Genomic DNA, 24358 nt, shown 5'->3' with positions numbered 1-24358 from the left:
ACAAATGTGATATCGCAATATTAAAATGTGTTGGTTCTGAAACAGGTGCGTAAAAATAATCCCGTGACACATCAACGTAGCTATTCTAATCTCTAACATCGTGTAGCACAAAATTCTATTATTCCAACTTGCGTGATGTAAGCGCTTGGATTTTGCCACTTTTTCTGTGGTCGATGACATTAAGTTGTGGAAAATTGTAATTATAAGTCTGAAACGTGGTGCAATTAATTGTTTGTTTTATTTTAACAAATATTTTTCGGTTTTGTTGAAAAAACATGGTGCAAACGCTAAACAGATAAATACATTCGTGCCAAATACGTTCAAAAATACCGCAAACAACCAGGAGTGCATATAACCTGTCAAAAAAACCTTCGTTTCAACATTCGGTTTTGCTATTTATTAGTTTGAAACTCCAAATAGAATGTTTGGCGCCGGACGTTTCACGATTGCCCTGATGAAAAATACCTTTTGTAACATTTCAGCGATTCGATTCCTCCAATCGTGTGTTGATTTTTAACAATGTTTCTTGCGCCGAAACCAGGAAAGTGATCCTGTGACAGACAATGATCAGTCAAGTGAGCCGAAAACTAAGTCGTTGTCTTGCGAAACTTCTGCACACTGTTACAGCGTGATTTTACGAAATTCCTTCAAGAAGCTGTATTTTAAAGCATGTCGTTTAAGCGTTGGAATTTTTGTTTTGCTGATCGAAGAATCTTGTAACCCGCTTTCATGAATTACTGCGTTATTTTAATCCTTGAGTGTGTTGTATTAATTATCACTGAACCTATTAAAAAAGCACAAGCATACTGGATGTGTGCGTTTACAGACCTCTTAAACGTTTCAATTTGATATATTTGTGAGTATGATTCCAATAAAAACGAATATCTATTTTAAGACTATCATCATGCTGATCGATCGTGAATATAAGTTTGCTTTTTCATACTTTTCCTTGAAAGCTTGGAGAGTAGCCAGAGGCAAATGATTTCAAGGTATGACGATCGCGAAACGCATATTGCGCAACGGTGATGAAATAAATGGCTATGTAACGAATTATAATATGATAGCAACGTGAATACATGTTCAAAACTTGAAAAGAACCTTTGGGAAATTCCAGAAAATACTATACAAGGCAAGTTTTTTGAATAACAATTTAAATTGAAAAGTTTTGGATGTTATCGTACTGCCAGCCAGCGATGATGTTTGTAACTGAATCGATTGTGAGGATAACGCAAGGTAGCGCTCTAAATACGGTTCACACTTCATATCAAATCACCATAGCGCGGCGTTGACTTACATTTCAAAAGAATCCAAACTTTTGCTTTAAACAATAAAAGATCGGACTTTTTCTCGAACTCGCAAACGACAAATGGGACAAGTCGATGCGTTTTCAGCGCAACCAATACAACAAGCAATATGTCCGCATGGAATAAGAACAGCACTCGCTTGTTCGTTGCCACAAACTTTACACGTTCTTTCCTCCTGTAAACGACGAATCTCTTGAAGTCCAGATGCTATTGAAGGAGTTGCTTTCTTTGTTGCCAATCCTTCTTCTTCAGATCTATTGGAAGCAGATTCTTCCTCCATCGCAAGAATAGACTCAACGAGATTTTCAAGCCTAGAAAATCCATAACCAGTGGTTTCATATTTCCTGTAGAAAGATCGGTTTTCAATGCTATTCATAATTGTAATGCAATAAAAATTAAAAAATAGCTTTCTTGACAAAATTTCACCTTTTCAAAGCAGTTTTTATCGTTCTTTCGTCGAATCCCATTAGTTTTGCTTGCTCCACCAGTTCAGACGAAGACATCTCTCCGTCAACTTTCCTCTCTAGAGATCTTATCTCTTCCCTGGGATCGATGATTTCAGGGCCACCATTTCGATGTTCGTTTCGTAAACTAAACAAAGAAATAGATAACTACAAAGAACAAAACCAAGATGATGATCAAGAACATGACTTTAGGAGGTTTACATTTGTCCTGATTGAATATTCCTGAGTTGATTTGGATTTGCTGGATTCCGAATTGTCGGTCTTCTTAGATTGGGGAATCGAAAGGCGATCCCATGAACATAATCTGGACCTTTTTGTTGAAGAACAAACTCGCACCTGGGCAGGAGATCCAAGTTTGTTAAACATAGAAATCATAAAAAAGCCAAATCTGGTAAATTCTTTCATGGAGACAGAAAATTCAACTTACAATGGAAACCACTTGGCGTGCTCTTGCCATGGATCGTCATCTCTCTCCCAATTTTGTAATCCTCCATTGCAATACCAACATTTTACACGATCTCTTACACCTGGAGAATATTTCACTTTGTAATTGTACAACTTACCAAATTTTATTTTTATTTTTTTTTTAATTTTTTTATGGTATGAGACCTAAGCTTGAAAGTATGAGCCTCACCCAAGTAATACATTCCTGCGTTTGCAATTTGTCTGGGAGTTGTGCGAATCCTATGAGTAGGCCACGATGACGAGTGATCAAGGAAAGTTTGGAGACAAGATTTCTCGCTCTTCATGTGAGGATTTACCGGATTCAAACATGGAAACAAGTTCATGTTCTCCAAATTAATTGCAAGATTTCTATGTGAATTCGCGATGGTGGACGCAACCACACTAGGTGGAGGGGTGGAGCACGAAGAATTTCTAAATGTAGCTGTTTGAAACATTGGTGAATTTGATGTGATACCAATGCCATTTGTAATGACTTTTCTTTGATCTGCTGAAGCCTGCGGATTCCCAGATGTTGGTGGTCGTGTGGCTGAACTTGTAGCGTTTCCATGGCCATGGGGTGGAATAAGTTCGAATTGACGAAGAATGGAATCTAGATTTAATCAATATTTACAAGGTAGTGGAAGTAACGTCATATGAACGGAGAATTCACTACTCACTCACGTAACTCGTTCTATTATGACAGCGTAAACGGTAGTATAATAAGGCAATTTCAGGTGTAGTTTCATGAAACTACAAAAAAGAATCAAGATTTGGTTCGGTTCATTTACGCTTTTGAGACGTTTTAAACATCGATCCATCTTTACACTTTGTTGGTATTACAGATCAGATTGATTCGATGCTTCTCTTTTTTTCTTACAAATTAATTGAAATCTTTGTCTTAACTAACCGATTGGTATGTTTCTTGTATCCTTTCCGTTAATGATATCACAATTGGATCTATGCCATCGGAGTAGCTTCGGGTCATCTTCGACTTCCCATTCTTGGACAGATTGACCACAACTGGAATGAAGTTGAGATTTGTTTTATGATAGTGTTTTTGAACGTAAAACTATTCGCACAACTTGTTTAAACGTATTTGTTTGATTAGAAATTAAGTCCCGTATTTTATGTATCCAAGTCTCTATTTTAATGAACAAGACGTTACCTGAAGCACTTGGTCCTGTCTTTAAAACCAGTGAAATAAAAACCAGCAGAAACCAACTTACGAACATCGACCTGTACTTCTCTGGGAAATAGTTTGAAAGTTGAAAGACGATAGGTCTCGCGCGCTGGATCACCTGTACTAACAGAAATAGGATCGTGACGTAAAAACCTACGTTTCTCTGGAACGTGATTCTCAAACATGATTTTCCAACCTACCGGGTGGAATGTAACGACTTTGTTGTCCTGGTGGATCTGTAACTTGTCTCAACAACCTCCCGTCACTTTCTAGATCCGGGAAATCCGCGGTAAGGTGATCCGTTTGCATTTCATTCTGTAAAGAGATAACTTAAATCACTACTACCTCGATAAACAATGAAACTTAATCGCAATGGTATACAAGCAGTTCGTTGCTCCTTGATTCTTCTCACATTTACATTTATTTTGTGGGAATAAGTAAGATGAAAAAGTTTAAGAACTTCTGTTTTACGTGCAAAAAGTACTTGCATATGAAAAAAATAAAAAATAAAATAAAAAAAAAAAAAATAAATAACCAGGTTAATTAAACCATACATTGTTTACATACTGTTTCGTCATGCTTTTACCAAACTAAAGTGTATCAAACCAAACAGTGTTTAGGAAAAAATATGCTTATTTTAATGCATTTTGTTAAATCATAACTTATAAGTTAAGTTGGCTTAGGAAGAATCAATCAAAAACAGTTTACACTTGCTTTTAACCGCATATTTATTTTCCAATTTTGTGGTGTTGGAATCATTTCTTTCGGTTTGAACGCGTTCTTTTCTAAAGAAAGTTGAGTATGTATTAATATGATCAGCGGAATAAGTTTAAATGGTTTGAATAATTCAACCAAAGCAAGAAAATTTTATAGTTTTTCTATACCTAACGAAACGCGGTCTTAGTTTTATTTCACCCGTCGATCGATGCATTTTTAGTGATGATCGTATTCCTTTGAAAAGCGAATAGCCTAAAGCTATGTTTTTCGGGGTTATGTACTTAAGACTTCTTCACATTACCCAATTACACGAGCTATAGTTCAGTATAAATTTATATCTCAAACTCTATTCTTAGGTTAAAAGTTGGATAATGGAATAAAACGTTGACAACTTAAAGTTGTTTTAAAATTTTTTTTTTCCTGTATGAAGTGGTTGATCACTATAAATTGTTTTGTGTAGGCGTTACTGTAGGCTATATTTCATCATATGTATCTGGATGGGGAGATTCGAAATCACACGTATTTTATTCATTGTCGCCTCATACAAATCGATCTTTTATTTGAAATAATAAATTCAGGTAATGCTTCTGGTATACCAATCGGTATATACCGAAGTGGATTGATGTAAAATTCAACATTACAGATAGATTCCACGACCCAAGCGCTTTCGGATTTTAATCTATCCGACCATTGTCTGATATTCTTCCGTTGAATATCGATAAGGAATTGATCGAATTCGGTTCGATCGCGGATGGTTTCAGGGCCTAAATACAAATAATCGGAGTGGTTGTCCGGATGAAAGTAACGATATACTACTGGTAAGTCTTCTTCATTTCCTTCATGTCGTAAAATAAATCCAAATGCGACACGGATTTTGAACGGTTGTCGTTGTCTCTGGAAAATATTTTCACGAAAGTATGGCCATAATGATTCGAGACCTTGATCGATCATGCTTTGGTCAGGGATACGAAACGTGTAACGCTCTTGAACCGTATTACCGATATGAAAATGAGTTCGTATTGCTCACCAATTGCTTTGATAGATACCCCTTCAAAAATAAAATAAACTCCTTTCATGAATTGTTATTTGATATCAATCATGTTTTATTTTTACCTGTAATCTTCAGGAATATCTTCTGGGATTGTATCGCCATCCACCACAATCGTTCTAGGGCGAGGAATCTGGGGTCTTGGTACTACACGCGGTTGGTGTGAGCGTCTCATATGTTTTTTCAAATCTCTTAAACTAATATACAGTATAGATTGAAAATGATATTTCATCCATAAAGTTTATTGTGTACTCACTTTGTAAATGTCCGCACACAAAATTTACAGCGTTTCCTATTCCTTCTGATGTGTTTTTTGTTGAAGTTTAATCTTCTTGGTACTGTAAAAATACTAATTTATTACTAAAACCGTAAGCTTTGTTGAATAGTAATATCCAATATTATTCATTAATTATCAATGCGAAACAAGTTTACCTCCTCTAAACGATTATATCTAATGCTAGCAAGTACAGTTTTTTAACAAAGATGACTGCTCTAGCTGAATAGTAATGTCCAACACACTTGTTTCAACCAGATAGGTTTGGACTTACCTTTATAATCGGGTCAAGACAAATCACATCTGGATGCCAGCTTTCCGTTATTCTTTCCCACAACTGGCTGTGAGTGGATTGGTTGGATTGCGCAATATACCACCCTTTCGACCTGTCCAACACACTTGTTTCAATCAGACAGGTTTGGACTTGCCTTTATAATCGGGTCAAGACAAATCACATCTGGATGCCAGCTATTATTTATTCTTCTCTTACACCTGGAATCGAATGGATTGGTTGTAATACCTTCCAATGCTTTGTTTCTAAAGTCTGGCTTATTTCAACCCAAGCTGGATTTCATAACCAGGTCATGTTAGTGTGTCAATTAACGCATTCTTACTCTAGGCTTTTCTCCATATGATTCCAGGTGGCAATGCATACGGTTCATCGTTCTGTATACTTTACACTGAAACTATGATGTAACTGATATCGAATATCCACAAACCCAAGATGTTTTTTCCTCTAGAAATCTAGAACACCGCACGTTGGCGCTAACGAAAACTATGACGTCACTTTTACACTTGTACTTTTTCTAACATCTTTTTTCTTTACGTGTGGTGGCGCTAACGAAAACTATGACGTCACTTTTCTCTTTTTTACATATGACCTAATTACTTGAATGACTTAATCTTGGAGTGACCTACTTCACAGTTGCTGGCATGGCGGTTGACGGATTGGCGGTTGACGGATTGGCGGATTGGCGGTTGACGGATTGGCGGTGGCGGTGGCGGTAAGACTCCTGAGGTGGCACCACTATACTACTCACAGCATTGCCACCGGCGTTAACCATCCTATACAAAAAGAAACTTGACTTTTTGACCATAAGTCACATTAATGTATATTGGAACTTCAACAATCGGTTTCATTTTTATTTCTTAATCGGTAAAGCTATTTATTTTTATTTTTTATTCGGTAAAGATACAGAAAACTAGAAAAGAATAAGTAACATTTAACATTTTCAACTCTTGTTTAATCTTTTTTTAATATTAGTTTAATTAATCTTAATCATTTTATTTACTGCACACCTGTTACTCATACGTTTTCTACCTGAATCTTTTCACTTGACCAGCTTGAAAAGTTATTTCGGGCCAAAGTTGTCCGTTGGTGGTAAAATAATCAACCCCATTGTTTTTTAGCCAGTCTTTTAATGTGTCGCTCATCCTATACAGATCATATTTTACTTAAAACCTTGTAGGCCTATGTGTAAACTTTGTTGAACACTCTATTGATAATTAAAACGAAAAGATTACAACAATCCTTTTTTTCAGTTGCTGATAACTAATACAATCAAGTTCAATTCGATACAAGTTTAAAAAGCTAAAAATTTACTGAAATAAAACGTTGTCGTGAATATCCTCTTGGATAAACGGAAAGCTTGGGAAGTAATTATCGGCGTAGAGTAAAGTCGGTTGGAACAGGAGTCTCACTTCATGATGACAATTGTCTGGGCACGAGACATCCAGGAGATGCTGAGGAGTTATGGAGGGATCAGGATCATCTTCCACGATGATCATGCCCGCCATCCCGCTGTGTACCTAATACAGTTTATATACATGTGCTGTTTATCATACACCGATGCAACGTAAGCATGACAAGTAAAAAAAATATTTCTAAAATCTGATATTTTGATTTTCCTGCTGCTTTGTTGGGATATTTACGTGAAACAAGGTGCTTCCGTGAACATGAGGATGGTACCAATAGGTACCAGCTGGTTGTTGTGAATATATTTCGTATTGATAAGTGAAAGCATCTCCTGGATTTACATGGACGAAAACGTCATCCTGAGGTTGCTACATGTAGTAAATATAAAAGAAGTCAAACAATATCAATAACGTAACAGAAAAAAAAACGAGCTCTCAACCACATACCTCGCTACTGATATGCAGTCCATGCGTATGCAAGTTTGTGGTGTTGGCCAACCTTAGCTTATTAAAACTGTTATTGGTGTCAGGATATTCCAATGTATTTATCTTAAAAAAGATAATTTTTGGATTTTATTTTTAAAGACAAAAGTTGAAAATATATTTGCATTAAAATTTTGCTCAATAGGGATTGCGTATATCTCACTTACCAAATTTACCATCACTGTGTCACCAGGTTTAAAACGCCATATTGGACCTGGGAAACCTCCATTTTATGTTCTTCTGAATAAAGTCAACCACTCTACAACTACCGGGTTTACTGCTACAGTCAAGTCCACTTCCAAAAACCCATCAGACGACACAAGATCCGACATTGGTCCCGAAAGAGAAAAGTTGAAGAAATTTTCCCCTATGTGGTTCATGAAAGAAATTTTTCAATTACAAAATATATCAAAAAGATAATATTTGGTCTGCAAAACTTAAATAGCATTAAATAACGCAACAATACTTTAACAAGTGTGTACTGTACTGTGAGAAGATTCATGTTCTATTTTATATGTTTATAATACTTACCCACAAATGAGCAAGGTTCGCTCTCAGAACACTCTTCCGATGTGACTCCAACATTGCACTGACATATTGCTGAAAGTAGGAAAATGACGACAACGCCCCTCATAATCGTTCAAATTAGAAAATGAAGGTATGTCCTCCTTAACAAGTGCACAAAAATTTGATAATGTCGCTGCTATATCAAACATCTACAAACGATGCCAGTGGAGCAAAACTGGTAAAATACAACTTGAACCTTACATGAAGGTGCTTTGTATTGTTGTGAATACAACATTATAACAATATAACAGACTCGTCATAACGATGCGATTTTAGTAAGAAAAATAACATTAAAAGCACTATAATGACATCAATTTTGAACGTAAAGAACAAAGTGCTTCTATTTTGTTTCGGAAAATATGTTTCGGGAAATGCTGCACGTTCGTTTCGTTCGCTGCGATGCGTTTTGTAAAAGAGCATAAATGCAATTCTCTCCGGGCTTATTTGTCTCTTTACAAGATTTTCTTTAATATTATTCAATTTACAAGGGTTATTTTATTATGCTGCCTCAAACACGCTCACAATATGCAAAAAGATTAAAAATAGTTACCTATTTGTGGACTAGCTATGCAATCAATTGCTATAATGATGTGCTGTGCGGTAGGAACCGGTTTAAACTAACAACACGAAAGAATTGTTTTCGAATTGTAGTAAATTAAGTTTATTAAAACTAAAACAATATCTTAACGGCCAATGCAGAAAAATAACGCTCTTTTGTTATTTATGATAACTTAAATGAACCGATACTGGAGTTGTAGAAAAATGTAAAAAAAGGTAAAAAGCTTGTGCTCGTGCGAACCCGAGCTTTCGAATTTAAAGCTTGTACGAGCCCGAAACCGAGCACGAACACATGAACAATAAAATATATCGCAGTAAATGACAGTAAATGACGGAAACCAGTGGGATTTGCAACTGGGGAGTTCTGCTGGAGTCAGTCGCATTAAGACAGTGTGTATAAACATTGTGTCCAATGCCATTATTTGCAATTGTGTGGGTTTGAGAATACTATATACAGTTACATGTAGTGTATTTTTCTTGAACTTTATTGATTTCTTACTTAGTCTGATCTGGTACAGTTTGTTTAAAACAAGATGATTTAATAAACATTATTGATAATGGTTGTGCAGATAATGTTTTGCTTATACTTGGTACTTTGATTTGCATTTTATTTTTCACTTTATGGTTGCAAGATACATAACATTGTGTTTACTTTTAGGATCTCTTAATAGTTGTGTTCAAACAGACATTTTCGCAAGAAGGTTTTGCTTTTATTTAACCTCAATCGAACAAACTAGAATTATTTGCAAACGTTAAGCTTGCAAATAATTTTTGTGTTGACCAAGCTCTCGGAAAAAACTGATACTTGGATTTACAACGAGTATCATAGCCTTGCTGTACGACGTTGTATAATTATGACCGAGTGTATATTGTACATAGTTGTATAAGACAGTATCCCATAACGAAATGAAACACCGCGTACTTTGAGATAAGATGATTGAAGATGATTTCCGGCAAAGTCTTATAAGCAAATTTACGAAACGAGTTGTTTCTACTTCCAGATTTATTTCTTTATTTGCATGAAAGATTTTAATTATTTCCTATATATACATAACAAACTGTGACGACAAATAAAAAAAGATGCGACACTTGTGCATATACTTTTACCTCGTTAAGTGAATACGTCGATAGCCTATATTGATGCAGTAGCTTCAATGTTTAAATTCCAACAAACTTTTCCACATTGAAAGTACAAATGCTGCCTTTAAAGCACTATTATAGTTTGTCCTATATTATATTTGAACTCAAAATCTGATCGTTTATATGTGGCGTTGACTCAGGATTAAACACATCATGAAATTCTATACACAAATGTAACTTACAAAAATTTTAATTAATTCTTTCAGGTATGGTGGCTTTAATACCGTGGTTTTCAACCTTTTTCGTACGGCGTCACTCTTAGCAACTCAAGATGACCTGACGACCCCCATGCAGTATGTACACAAGTACAACTAAAAATAAGGCAAAATTAATGTATGAAAGGTATAAATAAGTAAGTCTAATAAATAAGTCTATTTATATTATATTCTACAAACACTGTACATTGCTTGGCAGCATAAAATCAATAAAAAATTCTTAAAAATTACTAATTGTCTTTCACTTAAGACTAACTGTTAAAAGTCTGCATGCAGCAGTTGTTAGTGTTAAGAACTGACCGTATAATGTTTTACAAGAAAAGAGCTGTTTACGCAACTAACAATGCTAATCAAGATTGTCGAAAAGCAACCGCCGAAGGGGGCATAGACAACAACTGAAGCTGATGTTGTGATGTTGTTTGGAATGTTAAGATAAATGACCAAAATTCAAAAGAATTGAAAACGGATAGCTTCGAAAAGGATAAAACAAAAGAGACGAACTGGTTGTGAAACTCTCACATAACATTCCGGACAACATCACATGATGTCTGGCCTATAACTGAGCCCAAGCAAGTATGCTTCACACCTCACCGCCCAACCGTTATAGCAATTACACAATACATATACACAATTTAACCAAGAAAGTGCAAAACCCGGCCGAAGTGTATGAGCACATGATAAGAAGCGAAGCAATTTATTTTTCGCATACTGTGGTGCAGCCTATTTTGAATATGGCTTTCTTCTTCTTCATTCGCGTTCATGGACTGCACTGATCAAAAAACCATTGCGTTAAGTTTTTGTTAGAAGAAGATTGGAAATGATTAGCTTTGTTTCTACTTGTTTTCTTCTTTTCTTTTACTTACACAAGTCTTTCAGAAAGAAACTTTGCAAAATATCTATCTTTTTTGTTGCTCTGCTTCTTCATTTCATGTCGTTGACAATTCTTCTGACAACACCACCTTACTTATTAATTGGTTGATCAAAGGTATTTTACTTTGTAATAAGTGAACAGTTTGGCAAAATCAAAATAAGCCTCGAATTTTAAATCGGAATTAAAACATTGGAAATTGCAAATAAGCGGTCAAAACAAAATTAACAGATTAGCTATCGGTATAAACTTTTTCTATAGTTAAGCATTTCAAAGTTATTTTTAGGCTTTTTCTTCGGGTTTTGCACTTTACGTCATCCAGCGTTGCCTTTGACCTTGCCAAGTTTCATCCGGACTTTCTCCCGTCTTCAGTTTTTTGGATAAGGTAACCAAAATCTTCATCGCCACTAGTCACCTGAAAAACATGCTTTTGTGTAGTTGTATTTACTTTAATAAGGGAACGCATTTAACCTTTAACATGAAAGCCATGCAAATTATAACACTTTAAATACTTTGTTATTGGTATGTAAGTATCTTGTAATGGTTTACCTTATTAAAACGATAAGGATCGTTCTTTTTACATTGGCCGGGATATGCAGTTCCAGATGCGGTCTCGGCTTCGGTATCTTCATCTAAAATTATAACTTTTAAGTCGACCATGGTTCAAACATCATGAAAAGTGCCCGCGTCGCTGTAACCTAATGTACCTTTTCCTCCAGCTTTCCAGCGTTGATCATGCCCGAGGTATTTCAAGGGGTCATCTGATCTCTTAATTCCGTCAGTGCCTATGGTATACAAAATGCATTACAAAACATGTAAAATCTTTAAATATGCTCATAAACTATACAGAAAGCTTTATTAAGGCTTCAAATCGACAGTAATGAGAAAGGCTTTAAACATTTTGGTCCTGTTAAACATAAAGATTAATAAAAAAGTTTATTTGTAAAAGTTCGAATCTGATCTCATTGATACTGTCTGCGTCTCAGTTCCAAAGCTACGCCATTTAGCATTAAATTACCTGTATACAATTCGTGTTGATGGAAGCACACTGAACCATCTTGGGCGTAAAGCGCCATTGGATTCGGGCTGCTAGCTGATGTTTGTGTATATGGACCCGTATAAGGATTGTAGCTTATCACCTATCGTAGATGAAAATAAAGCTAGTTACCTTCACTGTGTATTGCCGTATAGACGTTCATTGTTTTACTAGTTTTGTTAAAACTGCATAACCCAAGCCGTTTTCTGATCGGTTAAAACAATCTGTTACAAAATTACCTGGAAATGATTGACGTGAATATCACGTAAATGTCAATGTCTTTAATGTCAACATTAATTTTAAACGTTAATGTCAACATGAATATAGGTTTACTGCGTTGTGCATACAAACGAAGGCTTCAGAAAACTTTCCCACGCATTCCAAAGCTGAATACTTATGACCATAAGTATTTAAGAAAAAATAAACTTCGAATGAAAATTCTGCCTCTTATATCTTGCTGATCTTTCCAAACTTTCTCTAGGGCTGGTGTTTATTCTGCGATAAATCTCGAACGTATTTCAAGACCCGCCCAACCAATCCAATATTGGGCCAAGATAAAATTCCCGCCAAAATTTAACACACAATTATATTTTTATCACTTTTTTTTTATCTGTAAGTGATTTCAAACTGCTTTAAAATCTGTAGACCTATAAGCGCCGTGGTCTTACGCATCGTTTGTACTTTGAAGTATAAAGGTTATACTACTACTACTACTACTACTAATATTACTACTGCTGTACTGCTATATTACTGCTTGCCAGGATAGTGGAGATGCGTCCTTCTCGCGCACTGATGGAAAACACGATTTTAGGCAAATTTCTTTCATAAACTGGTTAAACGCTTACATTTAAATAGTGAGCTGATGCTGGTGTGAGCAAAATTTGAAACAGCTGAGCGTTGAAAAAAGTTAAAAATGTTGCGTACTTTTGCCCATCTTCCTTTAAGGCATTACTTGCTTTTGCAATTTTAGTTCAAAGTAGTATAGAACGGTTATTACAAAACAGTGATGAAAATCATTGCTATTGCAAGTATTTGTTTTGTCGTTGCATGTGTGTCCTCAAATGAGTGTTCACATAATAAACCGTGCAAGTTTATTGGTGAGTGGTAGATTTTTTTGCAATATTTTGCTCTAATTCATTCTGGGAAGTTTTAGTTTGAAAACGGAACCTCATTAAAACCAATTTAGCTCGGATAACAATATCTTCAATTTCACGCTTGTTAATTTGTAATAACTTTGACGTGAATAATTTCTCAGGCGGAGAAGTCTTTTCGGAACCAAGAGAATATGACGCCGTCAATGGAGCTCTGAATCTGGAATTGCAAGTACAAATGAAAGACTTTAAAGTGGAATGGCTAACAATGGTACGAAGAACGTATAATGGAGAAATACCGGCACCCACTTGGAAAATAAGGAAAGGTGACCGCGTAAATTTAAAATTGGTGAGTCAATGGTGATATGTAAGTCTTGACTTCTTATAGCATCACCTGGCAGCTGAATGCAAACATGCAGTAAACCACAGGCTAGTGACATAAAAAGGACCCAAATTTCTAACGGTAAAAGTTTTACTGTTTAACGTAGCCTATATTTTGTTGCTTGTGCTTGTTTAAGAAAACTTTTATTCTCTATCATTTGTAGGTTAATAACTTGGAACTCACACAGAAAGTGCTTCCCTTTAACGGGTTTAGGTTTCCTAACAGCACTAACCTTCACACCCACGGTCTTCACATCAGCGGAGAGGTAAATTTGAGGGATGCCCTGATGGGGTGACATTATCACAACTTAAACAAACCTATGAATACAGTTTGTGTGTATATAATTTATTTTTAGGCTCGCATACTTTGGGTACGTTATTTGAAACGTATATTAAGTTGTACATACAGGAGTATACGTTGTAATGCATTTGATGCTTGCCACAGGAACCTCAAGATAATGTCTTCGTTCATGTGGGACCTGGAAAGAGCTACAACTACTACTACCAAATAGACGAGGATCACCCGGCCGGGACCTACTGGTATCATCCTCACCTACACGGCAGCACTTTGTTTCAGGTTCTTTTAATTTGTTATTATCGCTAAAATGTAAAACATAATTTGAAAAGCACTCAGAAAGTGTGTGCCTCCGCCAAAGAAATAAAATGCTTTTATGTTGTATTTGTCATAATACAGCATGTTTTTCACGGCAATTCGTTTATACTTTCCTTCATTATGTCAACGTTTAACAGGTAATTGGAATAAAGTTTCGAATGTAAATTAACCACAGTGTTTTGCAAACATACCTCCCATTCTCTCATGATGAGGTATTTAGAGTAAATTTGATGATATAAAGATAGAGTCGCTTTTAAATATTAACGTTCAATAGTTACTTGCTGGCTGCTGCAATTTGCATTCAAAAGCGGCCTAGGATCGTTTGAGATGACTCTTTCGTATGACCTATTAAGAAGCGTGCTGGTTCATAATCGCAGCAATGCGGTATGTTACGCTAACACCAACAAAACCGAATGATGGACAGGTAGAAAGTTGACGTTTTTATATATCTTAAAAACTTTTAATATTTGTAGCCGACCAAATTTGTATTGAGTTTACTAATCACATGTTGCACAACAATCTACTATACACGCGACACGTATGTTTTTTCTCTCACAGCAAGGGTAAGCATGACCTGAGATTAGTTCCAGTAGCGGTTTTTTTAATTTAGGCTTATTTCCCAAAATTTAATCATTTTTTACTTGCATCATATAGAATAGACAATACACCTTGAAAACTTGATTAAAATACGATAGCAGGTAAAAGCGATACTAAATCATTCAATCATTTTATTTTTCGTTAAAAGTACGGTGGGGACGAAAATTCAAAGCCAGTTGCTACTAGCACGCGCCAATGAACAGTACAAGGTGTGTGGGCTTAAAACATGCTCAAACATAATCAGCGTAATAATCGCTGGTAACAACTAGCACGGCGACTACACCTATAACAACATACTCGAGCGATGTTGTTAACAGACAAACAAACAAAAAGTTATAATTTTCTTTGGCGGAAATGATTAGGAAACTATAACACTGAACATGATATAACCAACTAAATTTCGGGAATAATTTTTTGTAATAGGTACATAGCGGGATGGCGGGCATGATCATCGTGGAAGATGATCCTGACCCCTCCATAACTCCTCAGCATCTCCTGGATGTCTCGTGCCCAAACAATTGTCATCACGAAGTAAGACTTGTGTTTCAACCAACAATGATGTTCGTAAACAACGGTTTCCGCGGTTTTGTACATCAACAAGAAGAGATGGAAGACTACGATGGATTCAGGTACCTTGACTCAACTTCTTTTCTGTCACCATACAACCCTTTAAGTTCGAAATACTGCATTTCGTTTAGTTATACTGAAATTACTTGTGCAGGCATCGACAATTTCGTTTATTTGGCGAAAGCAGAACATTAGAGGACTGGCTATCTGACAAAAACGCCGGCATCGAATACTTTACGACCAATGGAAAACTGTGGCCTACTTACACTCTTGAGAGTGGTCAAATAAAACGATTCAGGTACTGCATGTTTCGTCTTATATTGTCCAGCATAATGAATATACTACTTAGACATTTTACCGTGACATTTTACCCAGATAATCAAAACAATATCTCAATAAACGGACCCAAAATATTTATTACTTTCTTCAAGGCTGGTCAATGCCGGCGGAAGTGCGTCACTCGAGCTAACAATTACGGACACTTCCGGTGCTAAAGCAAAAGGATGCCAAGTCAGGGAAATTGCTCAAGACGGCGTATACCTTGACAAAGCAAGGTTTCAGAAACACAAAAGAACACTGCTCGTTCCATCTGCTCGTGCTGATTGGCTGGTCGTGTGCAACACTCCTGGAACATACAAGGTATTTGGATTGCATCCTTCATGTGCATTGTACTGGTTTACTTAGATCGCTAAAGATCCTAAGTTGGCTTGGACCGTTTGTATCGAGCCCTTTGACAGCTTTGGCAATAAACTGACCATTTCATCAGGTTTGTCCGTGCCACATAAGCTTTGCAAATTATTTTTAAACTGAAGGAGTGAGCCTGTTGATTTTAGATGCAAGCTTATAGTAATCCAGTTACTAATCACTTTTATAGGACTTTTTTACAAGTTAGCTGGTTAGCCTAGACAAAATTAATGACAACATGATAACACTAACAATTGTTACAGCTACAATCTGTTGCATTGTCCGAAGACAACATGTCTATGGGACCTGTTCAACGTTGGAACGGAACGCTTTTGAAACTTGTCGTTACAGGAACTGCAAAGAAGACTTTTATACGCACAAAGTTACCAGAAAGGCAGCATTTTATTGGCGACTTTCGACAACTATCCCAAGAAGAGGTAAAAGAACTTTGTTTGCTTTAACTTTTCAAAGGTATTTCTGAGAAGAAATTAGATTTAAAACTTAGGCATATGCTTTGTTACTGTTTTTTTGTATTTTTATGATTTTATAGATCTTAGTATTTATACAGGTCACGGGAAGATTTGTGATTGAACTCAATCCATGGACGAGACTGAACAGAGAAATCTTCAAATCTCCGACTTACTATAGGTAGGCTACTGTACAATTCTGCACATTTGAAAAGTAATGAAAACATCACATTTTGTGTATTTGAAAGACTTAATGCGTTTTGTCTGTAAAAAACTTTAAGCAGTACTTTGGATTTTTGAACTAGATTTAAAGCTCATCTTGGCACTGTACAGGAATGGTATATTGTCAATACCGATCATGTGACAAGTCACCCAATTCATATTCACGTCAATCATTTCCAGGTAATTTTGTAACGCATTGTTTTAATCAATCCGGAAACGGCTTGCGTTATGCAGTTTTAACAAAACTAGTAAAACAATGAACGTCTATACGGCAATACACAGTGAAGGTAACTAGCTTTATTTTCATCTACAATAGGTGATAAGCTACAATCCTTATACGGGTCCATATACAGAAACATCAGCAAGCAGCCCGAATCCAATGGCGCTTTACGCCCAAGATGGTTCAGTGTGCTTCCATCAACACGAATTGTATACAGGTAATTTAATGCTAAATGGCGTAGCTTTGGAATTGAGACGCAGACAGTATCAATGAGATCAAATTCGAAATTTTAGAAATAAACTTTTTTCTTAATCTTTATGTTAAATAGAGCCAAAATGCTTAACCTTTCTCATTACTGTCGATTCGAAACTTTAATGAAGCTTTCTGTATAGTTTATGATCATATTTAAAGATTTTACATGTTTTGTAATGCATTTTGTATTCTATAGGCACAGACGGAATTAAAAGGTCAGATGATCCCTTGAAATACCTCGGGCATGATCAACGCTGGAAAGCTGGAGGAAAAGGTACATTAGGTTACAGCGACGCGGGTACTTTTCATGATGTTTTGCTTATCCCACCCATGAGTAATATTACGGTGAGTTTTCCGTAATAGGTCAACAAAAGAATTTATTTTTGTCTAATTTTGTGTAATTTCTGTATCTAATCGTTTCTTTTTTTAATTAGATTCGTTTTATGGCGCACAAGTACGTCGGCGTTGTTGTCATTCACTGTCATCTTCTCAATCACGAGGATGAAGGCATGATGATGGTGGCACAGATAGTGCCGGAAGGTATTGTACAGTAAAAGTTTTATAAATGATCAGTTTATTTGTAAACTTAGTTGTTGATCAATAACCAACTAGTGCTTAACCATAGTGGAATAATCATCGGCTTTAACAACGCTTTCTCGGTCAACCCTCACACACCAAATCTTATGAACGAATTTCTGAGATTATGCAATTATGGAAATATATGTCACTTTCACTTAGAGCTAGTTTACTTAAGTTTATTGGTTATAATGTTTTCTCAAGGTACAGGCCTATAAATAAACGAGTTAAGTTGAAATAAATCCATTCGATTATTGACTTTAAAGTGAACGGAACTTAGTCCAACAATAAAATAACAACATTTTTGTTGTAATATCCATCCGATATATACAGAAATAACATTTACCGGAAAATTGTGAACCATGGTCTACTTAAAAGTTATAATTTTAGGTGAAGATACCGAAGCCGAGACCGCATCTGGAACTGCATATCCCGGCCAATGTAAAAAGAACGATCCTTATCCTTTTAATAAGGTAAACCATTACAAGATACTTATATACCAATAACAAAGTATTTAAATTGTTATAATTTGCATGGCGTTCATGTTAAAGGTTAAATGCGTTCCCTTATTAAAGTAAATACAACTACACAAAAGCATGTTTTTCAGGTGACTAGTGACGATGACGATTTTGGTTACCTTATCCAAAAACTGAAGACGGAGAAAAGTCCGGATGAAACTTGGCAAGGTCAAAGGCAACGCTGGATGACGTAAAGTGCAAAACCCGAAGAAAAAGCCTAAAAATAACTTTGAAATACCAAACTAGAGTAAACGTTTATACCAATAACTAATCTGTTAATTTTGCTTTGGCCGCTTATTTGCGATTTCAAATGTTTTAATTGCGATTAAAAATTCGAGGCTTATTTTGGTTTTGCCAAACTGTTCACTTATTTCAAAGTAAAACACGTTTGATCAACCAATTAAAAAGTAAGGTGGTGTTGTCAGAGGAATTGTCAACGACATGAAATGAAGAAGCAGAGCAACAAAAAAGATAGATATTTTGCAAAGTTTCTTTATTAAAGACCTGTATAAGTAAAAGAAAAGAAGAAAAGCAATATGATTGATTTTGTGCACTTTCACTGATCACTGTCTTGTCTGTGTTGGTAGAAAACTTTCTTTTGTTTATCCACCCAACATCGAAGAACTGCATGGAAATGTACAACACAACTTTACAAGAGTTGTTTAATGGTCCAACTCTTTAAAAATAAAATATTTACCAAACCACATTAACAATATTTAGAATCCGATTTATCAGCTCGGGATGCATATAATAATTAATTCAGGAAACTACATAACCCGTTTCTATAAGTCCAATCGCAATACTGCAATATATCTTTTTTAAACTGTAGTTTGAATAATTCCACTGTGTGTTTAATATGGAACGCCGACTTGCTACTTCCAAATAAAAGTTTATTTTATTATAAATCATTTGTAAGTGGAATTAGATCTACAATTTAAAGTACATATGAAGTCATCGTCGCATATATAGTTAAAGTGCAAATATTAACATTAAAATCCTAAGATTTCGCTAAAGCAGCCGCCGTCAACATACAAATATTGATCCTGTTAGCCGTCAAAATATTATATGGTTTTACGCCACACCAAAGTAAAGAAACGTTGATGTGTAGCGACACAAATTTCAATAAAAGCTGAAAGTCAATTCCAAAACCAATACGACATTATAAGCATGTTCCTGAATATATACGTATAAATATGCTGCAGTCTATATATACAGTATGTTTCAGTGTTGCAGAAGATGTGTTTTTGTGTTTGTGGTGTACGGTACTTTTGGATTGTCAAAAAATCCATAAAATTCTGCAATATAAACTATAATTTTGTTGGCTATTGCTTTATTAAATGGCTATTGGCTATTGCTTTATTAAACTATTTTGTTTTGTTAATTTGGCGGTGGAAGGTATAGAATATTAGCCGTACTCCAACCAATCCCGCTTATGAAACCTAATTATCTAATTATGTAGTAGTCTATTTTCCTTTATAGAACCTCGCATTGTTCGGCCTCTTTAGACTTTAGGCCTATATTCTTTACGACGGGTTTGATTAGTTTGTGTTTTAATGTTTTTCACCCACTCGGTTGCCTTTGTCAGTTAATTGGCACGTGATTCCTATACAGCTCTATGGAGCAGTGACTGATTTGAAATCTTTACTTCTGTGTGTTTGGTGTATTGAAACATTTTTGGATTAAACGTTTGAACAACTAGGATTATTAGAATTTTCTGCAAAGACTCAAGTATAGTAGTAGTAGTAGAAGTAGTATAACCTTTATACTTCAAAGTACAAACGATGCGTAAGACCACGGCACTTATAGGTCTACAGATTTTAAAGCAGTTTGAAATCACTTACAGATAAAAAAAAGTGATAAAAATAGAATTGTGTGTAAAAGTTTGGCGGGAAATTTTACTTGGCCCAATATTGAATTGGTTGGGCGGGTCTTGAAATACGTTCGAGATTTATCGCAGAATAAACACCAGTCCTAGAGAAAGTTTGGAAAGATCAGCAAGATATAAGAGGCAAAATCTTCATTCCAATTTTATTTTTTCTTAAATGCTTATTACGATAAGTATAGCTTTGGAATGCTTGGCAATGTTTTCCGAAGCCTTTGTTTGTATGCACAAAGCAGTAAATCTATATTTACGTTAACATTATTCTAAAGCACTTCACCGTTACAAAATCGTCGTAATCGGACGAGCAAACATTTTAACTGACTGCGCGGGAAGTTGAAAAGCCAATGCAACCAACCATATCCATTGAAGCGCAAACTCGCAACGATTTGGCAATAATATTCACCTTTTTGCTGTGCCTTTTGCATTTGCTTCGTATTGCTGCAAGTCTTGAAATTGACCGATCTAATGCGTTATTGTTGTTGTAATGGTATTAATTTCTCACTGTTGTCAACAAGGCATATATGCTGTTACATAATGATATGAGCATCGACGATGCAAACTTGTTCGCAAAGTGTAATGGCTGTGGTTAATTTTATTTACAGTACTTTCAGTAATGTTAAAAACTTTTCATGACCACTGTAACGATATATTTTTCTTATTTCAATTTGCGTTTACTGTCTGACTAGTTACTTATGTAATTGTGAGTTTCACAGTATCAGTTTACTGCGCTTTTCATTGTTTTGAAAATAAGGTTAGACCCTATACCGTTTTGCTTCCTTCGTATTATTTTATTTCTCGCCTATATGTTTTTCACAGTTGTGAGTTGATTTTCCTTGTGTTTCTATGCCTTTGTTCGCACGCAAGTGTTACTTGCTTGGGCCTAAGGCCGTCACTCTGATTTCGTTGACCCCTCGGTTGATTAGATCCCCGTGCTACATGCTAGAATGGGAAGGGTTACCGACGTTGATATGATGGATTGCCAGATGTGACCGGCTGGGGTACTGACGTTTTGTCAGTTGTATCTCCTGAACAAGTATTTTAGTGGATAGCCAGTAGTTAACGTTCCATTCCTTGTTCCCGTTTTGTTAAATGGTGGGATTGACCTAGTGAGTTCTTGCAGTAGTGATTGAAGACAGCCCGGTTGTTGCGGCAGCAGTTACCTCAGTAAGAACCTGGCAGTGTACTACAGACTTATCCGTTACCAAATTGGCGAGCGCGCCAGGATCGAGATCGCAATATTATGGCTTTCAGTATACAGTCCTGAATCTACTTCGATATTTGACCGGGGGAAATTTTGACGTATTCGTGACAGCATTCAGCGCACATGTTGAAGCTCTCAAGGCTGATGAAAAAGCGAAGAAGTCTATGTTGGTTTCGTCCTTCGTTCGGTATTTCATTATGGATGTTTAAAGTCGGGACGCTTCCATCTTATACGCATTGGAATTGGAGAAGATCATAAAGACGGCTTTTGCAAGACCTTTAACATCATTTTAAAGCCACCATACCAGAAAGAATTAATTAAAATTTTAATAAGTTACATTTGTGTATAGAATTTCATGATGTGTTTAATCCTGAGTCAACGCCACATATATACGATCAGATTTTGAGTTCAAATACAATAAAGGATAAACTATAATAGTGCTTTAAAGGCAGCATTTGTTCTTTCAGTGTGGAAAAGTTTGTTAGGATTTAAACATTGAAGCTACTACATGTTTATGTTATAGTCAATATAGGCTATGGGCTGATTCACTTAACGAGGTAAAAGTATATGTACAAGTGTCGCATCGTTTCGTATTTGTCGTCACAGTTTGTTATGTATATATAGGAAATGATTAAAATCTTTCATGCAAATGAAGAAATAAATCTGGAACTAGAAACAACTCGTTTTGTAAATTTGCTTATAAGACTTTGCCGGAAATCATCTTCAACCATCTTTTTTCAAAGTACGCGGTGTTTCATTTCGTTATGGGATACTGTCTTATACAACTATGTAGAATATACACTCCGTTATAATTATAAAACGTTTTACAGCAAGGATATGATACTCGTTGTAAATCCAAGTATCATTTTTGTCCGAGAGCTTGGTCAAAACAAAAATTATTTGCAAGCTTAACGTTTACTAATAGTTCGTTCGATTGAGCTTAAATAAAAGTGAAATCTTTTCGCGAAAATGTCTGTGTTAACATAACTATTAAAAGATCCTAAAAGTAAACACAAGGTTATGTATCTTGCAACCATAAAGTGAAAAATAAAACGCAAATCAAAGTACCAAGTATAAGCAAAACATTATCTGCACAATCATTGTCAAAATTTCTTATTAAATCATCTTGTTTTAAACAAACTGTACTAAATCAGAGTAAGTAAGAAATCATTAAAGTTCAATAAAAATACACTACATGTAACTGTATATAGTATTTTCAAACCCACACATTTGCAAATAGTGGCATTGGACACAATGTTTATACACACTGTCTTAAAGCGACTGACTCCAGTAGAATTCCCCAGTTGCAAATCCAACTGGTTTCCGTCATTTACTGCGATAGAGGAGGTGGTAGCATCCGCACACCACACAAAAATCATCGGTAAAATTGTTGTTTTTATATTTCGTCATTACTGTCAAAAAACCCGATCTAAAAGGAACAATGCGTAACTTGGTTAATTAACATTGATTCATAATAACTTATGAAACGTATCTGTTCTTTATCGTTGTTGCGTGTTATTGTTAAGCTTGTGTGACGTAAATATTTTCAAAACAATCTTCGACGTCTACAGGTACCAAAAGTTATGGTGTCATCGTCTTGTACGTAACAGCACTTGGGCTTCTTATACATGTTGGCATATTTGAGCAGAGTCAGGCTACTTCCGTACCTTGAGCATCTAGCAGCATGGTATTAAACACCACTTAGCTTATTATGTATTTTGTTTAACACGAGAGGTTTGGCGATTGAAGTATGGCGCATCACTACAGTGTAGAACGAAAAAACACTTAAATTAAGGTTTAAAAAACTATACCGACAAAAACCCATAAGTAAGATTATTATAACAGCAAACAAAGTAAGTTCAGCTGCAAGCTTGAAGTTAATTGAAGTCAAATGAACACTCCATATACCGAATTTAATTGCACTCTGCGCTTGAAAATAGTAACTTGCTGGTGTCACAATAAACACAAAATACAATTACGTAAATACAAAATACAATTACGTATGAGCAGAAGCACGATAGAGAACTAAACTCATAACAATCACCAGCGGGGGGATAAATCTCGGAAATTGGTAAGGATGTGCCGAACCCGAGCTCTAATGCTCGACTCAACGTCATCGTTTTTCAGCGTTCCCTCGAACCCGAGCTTTACTTTTGGTTTTACACGAACGTTTGCGTTTTCGATTAAAAAAACAAAACGTAATAATTATTCTATTTTTTTGCTATCGGGAATAGTTTCTAATCTTACTGTGCCCGTTGTAACTTCAAAATTTTAGTGGAATATACAAAACAGTGTATGATTTTGAAAGATAACTTTGTGAAATATAGTTTCTGTTGCTACATCAATAAAGAAGAACGGTATATTGTACGTATACCTTTCACAAAGGCTTTCAATGTAACCAACAGTATATCGATAAAGACTCTTCTGCTTTCACAAATCAGTTTTTTGTTTATTTTATTGTTCATGTGTTCGTGCTCGGTTTCGGGCTCGCACAAGCTTTGAATTCGAAAGCTTGGGTTCGCACGAGAACAAGTTTTTCACATTTTTTTACATTTTTCTACAACCCCAGTATTGGTTCATTTAAGTTATCATAAATAACAAAAGAGCGTTATTTTTCTGCATTGGCCGTCAAGATATTGTCTTAGTTTTAATAAACTTAATTTACTACAATTTGAAAACAATTCTTTCGTCTTGTTAGTTTAAACCAGTTCTTACCGCACAGCACATCATTATAGCAACTGATTGCATTGCTAGTCCACAAATAGATAACTATTTTTAATCTTTTAGCATATTGTGAGCGTGTTTGAGGCAGCATAATAAAACAAGACTTGTAAATTGAATAATAATAAAGAAATTCTTGTATAGAGACAAACAAGCCCGGAGAGATTTGCATTTATGCTCTTTTACAAAACTAAATCTACTAAAATCGCATCGTTATGACGAGACTATTATATTGTTATAATGTTGTATTAACAACAATACACAGCACCTCCATATAAGGCTCAAGTTGTGTTTTGCATGTTTTGCTACACTGTCATCGTTGGCAGATTTTTGATACACCAACGACATTATCAAATTTTTGTGCAGTTGGTAA

The 24358-nt window shown here is 35.6% G+C and overlaps 3 protein-coding genes across 3 annotated transcripts; 1 reads left to right on the top strand and 2 right to left on the bottom strand.

Moving 5' to 3' along the window:
• Positions 1-148: 148 nt before the first annotated feature.
• On the bottom strand, positions 149-3794 carry LOC143470471 (baculoviral IAP repeat-containing protein 7-like). The gene is made up of 8 exons (XM_076968631.1): positions 3593-3794; positions 3378-3510; positions 3120-3232; positions 2403-2822; positions 2196-2295; positions 1970-2104; positions 1731-1895; positions 149-1648 (listed from the first exon to the last, which is right to left on the bottom strand). Exons 1-8 carry the CDS (start codon positions 3699-3701, stop codon positions 1321-1323), a joined length of 1503 nt encoding a protein of 500 aa, XP_076824746.1. The 5' UTR covers positions 3702-3794; the 3' UTR covers positions 149-1320.
• A 1978-nt stretch (positions 3795-5772) lies between these two features.
• LOC143470473 (copper resistance protein A-like) lies at positions 5773-10429 on the bottom strand. Its single transcript, XM_076968633.1, is given in 9 exon segments — positions 5773-5923; positions 6350-6496; positions 6753-6866; positions 7035-7240; positions 7364-7495; positions 7574-7675; positions 7777-7976; positions 8141-8277; positions 10057-10429. Coding segments are annotated over 8 exon segments (1092 nt in total). The 5' UTR covers positions 8244-8277; positions 10057-10429; the 3' UTR covers positions 5773-5835.
• A 2533-nt stretch (positions 10430-12962) lies between these two features.
• Positions 12963-17641, top strand: LOC143470758 (multicopper oxidase mco-like). Its single transcript, XM_076969031.1, has 13 exons — positions 12963-13090; positions 13249-13433; positions 13630-13731; positions 13911-14042; positions 15099-15304; positions 15397-15540; positions 15674-15881; positions 16190-16363; positions 16495-16574; positions 16699-16795; positions 16932-17052; positions 17284-17432; positions 17522-17641. The coding sequence occupies exons 1-13, from the start codon at positions 13000-13002 to the stop codon at positions 17639-17641; spliced, it is 1809 nt and encodes a 602-aa protein (XP_076825146.1). The 5' UTR covers positions 12963-12999.
• Positions 17642-24358: the final 6717 nt, after the last annotated feature.

This window comes from Clavelina lepadiformis, chromosome 9 (assembly GCF_947623445.1).
Source record: "Clavelina lepadiformis chromosome 9, kaClaLepa1.1, whole genome shotgun sequence".
NCBI classification, from domain to species: domain Eukaryota; kingdom Metazoa; phylum Chordata; class Ascidiacea; order Aplousobranchia; family Clavelinidae; genus Clavelina; species Clavelina lepadiformis.
The sequence above is the reverse complement of the archived record's forward strand: the minus strand, read 5'-3'. Positions and strand labels throughout refer to the sequence as shown.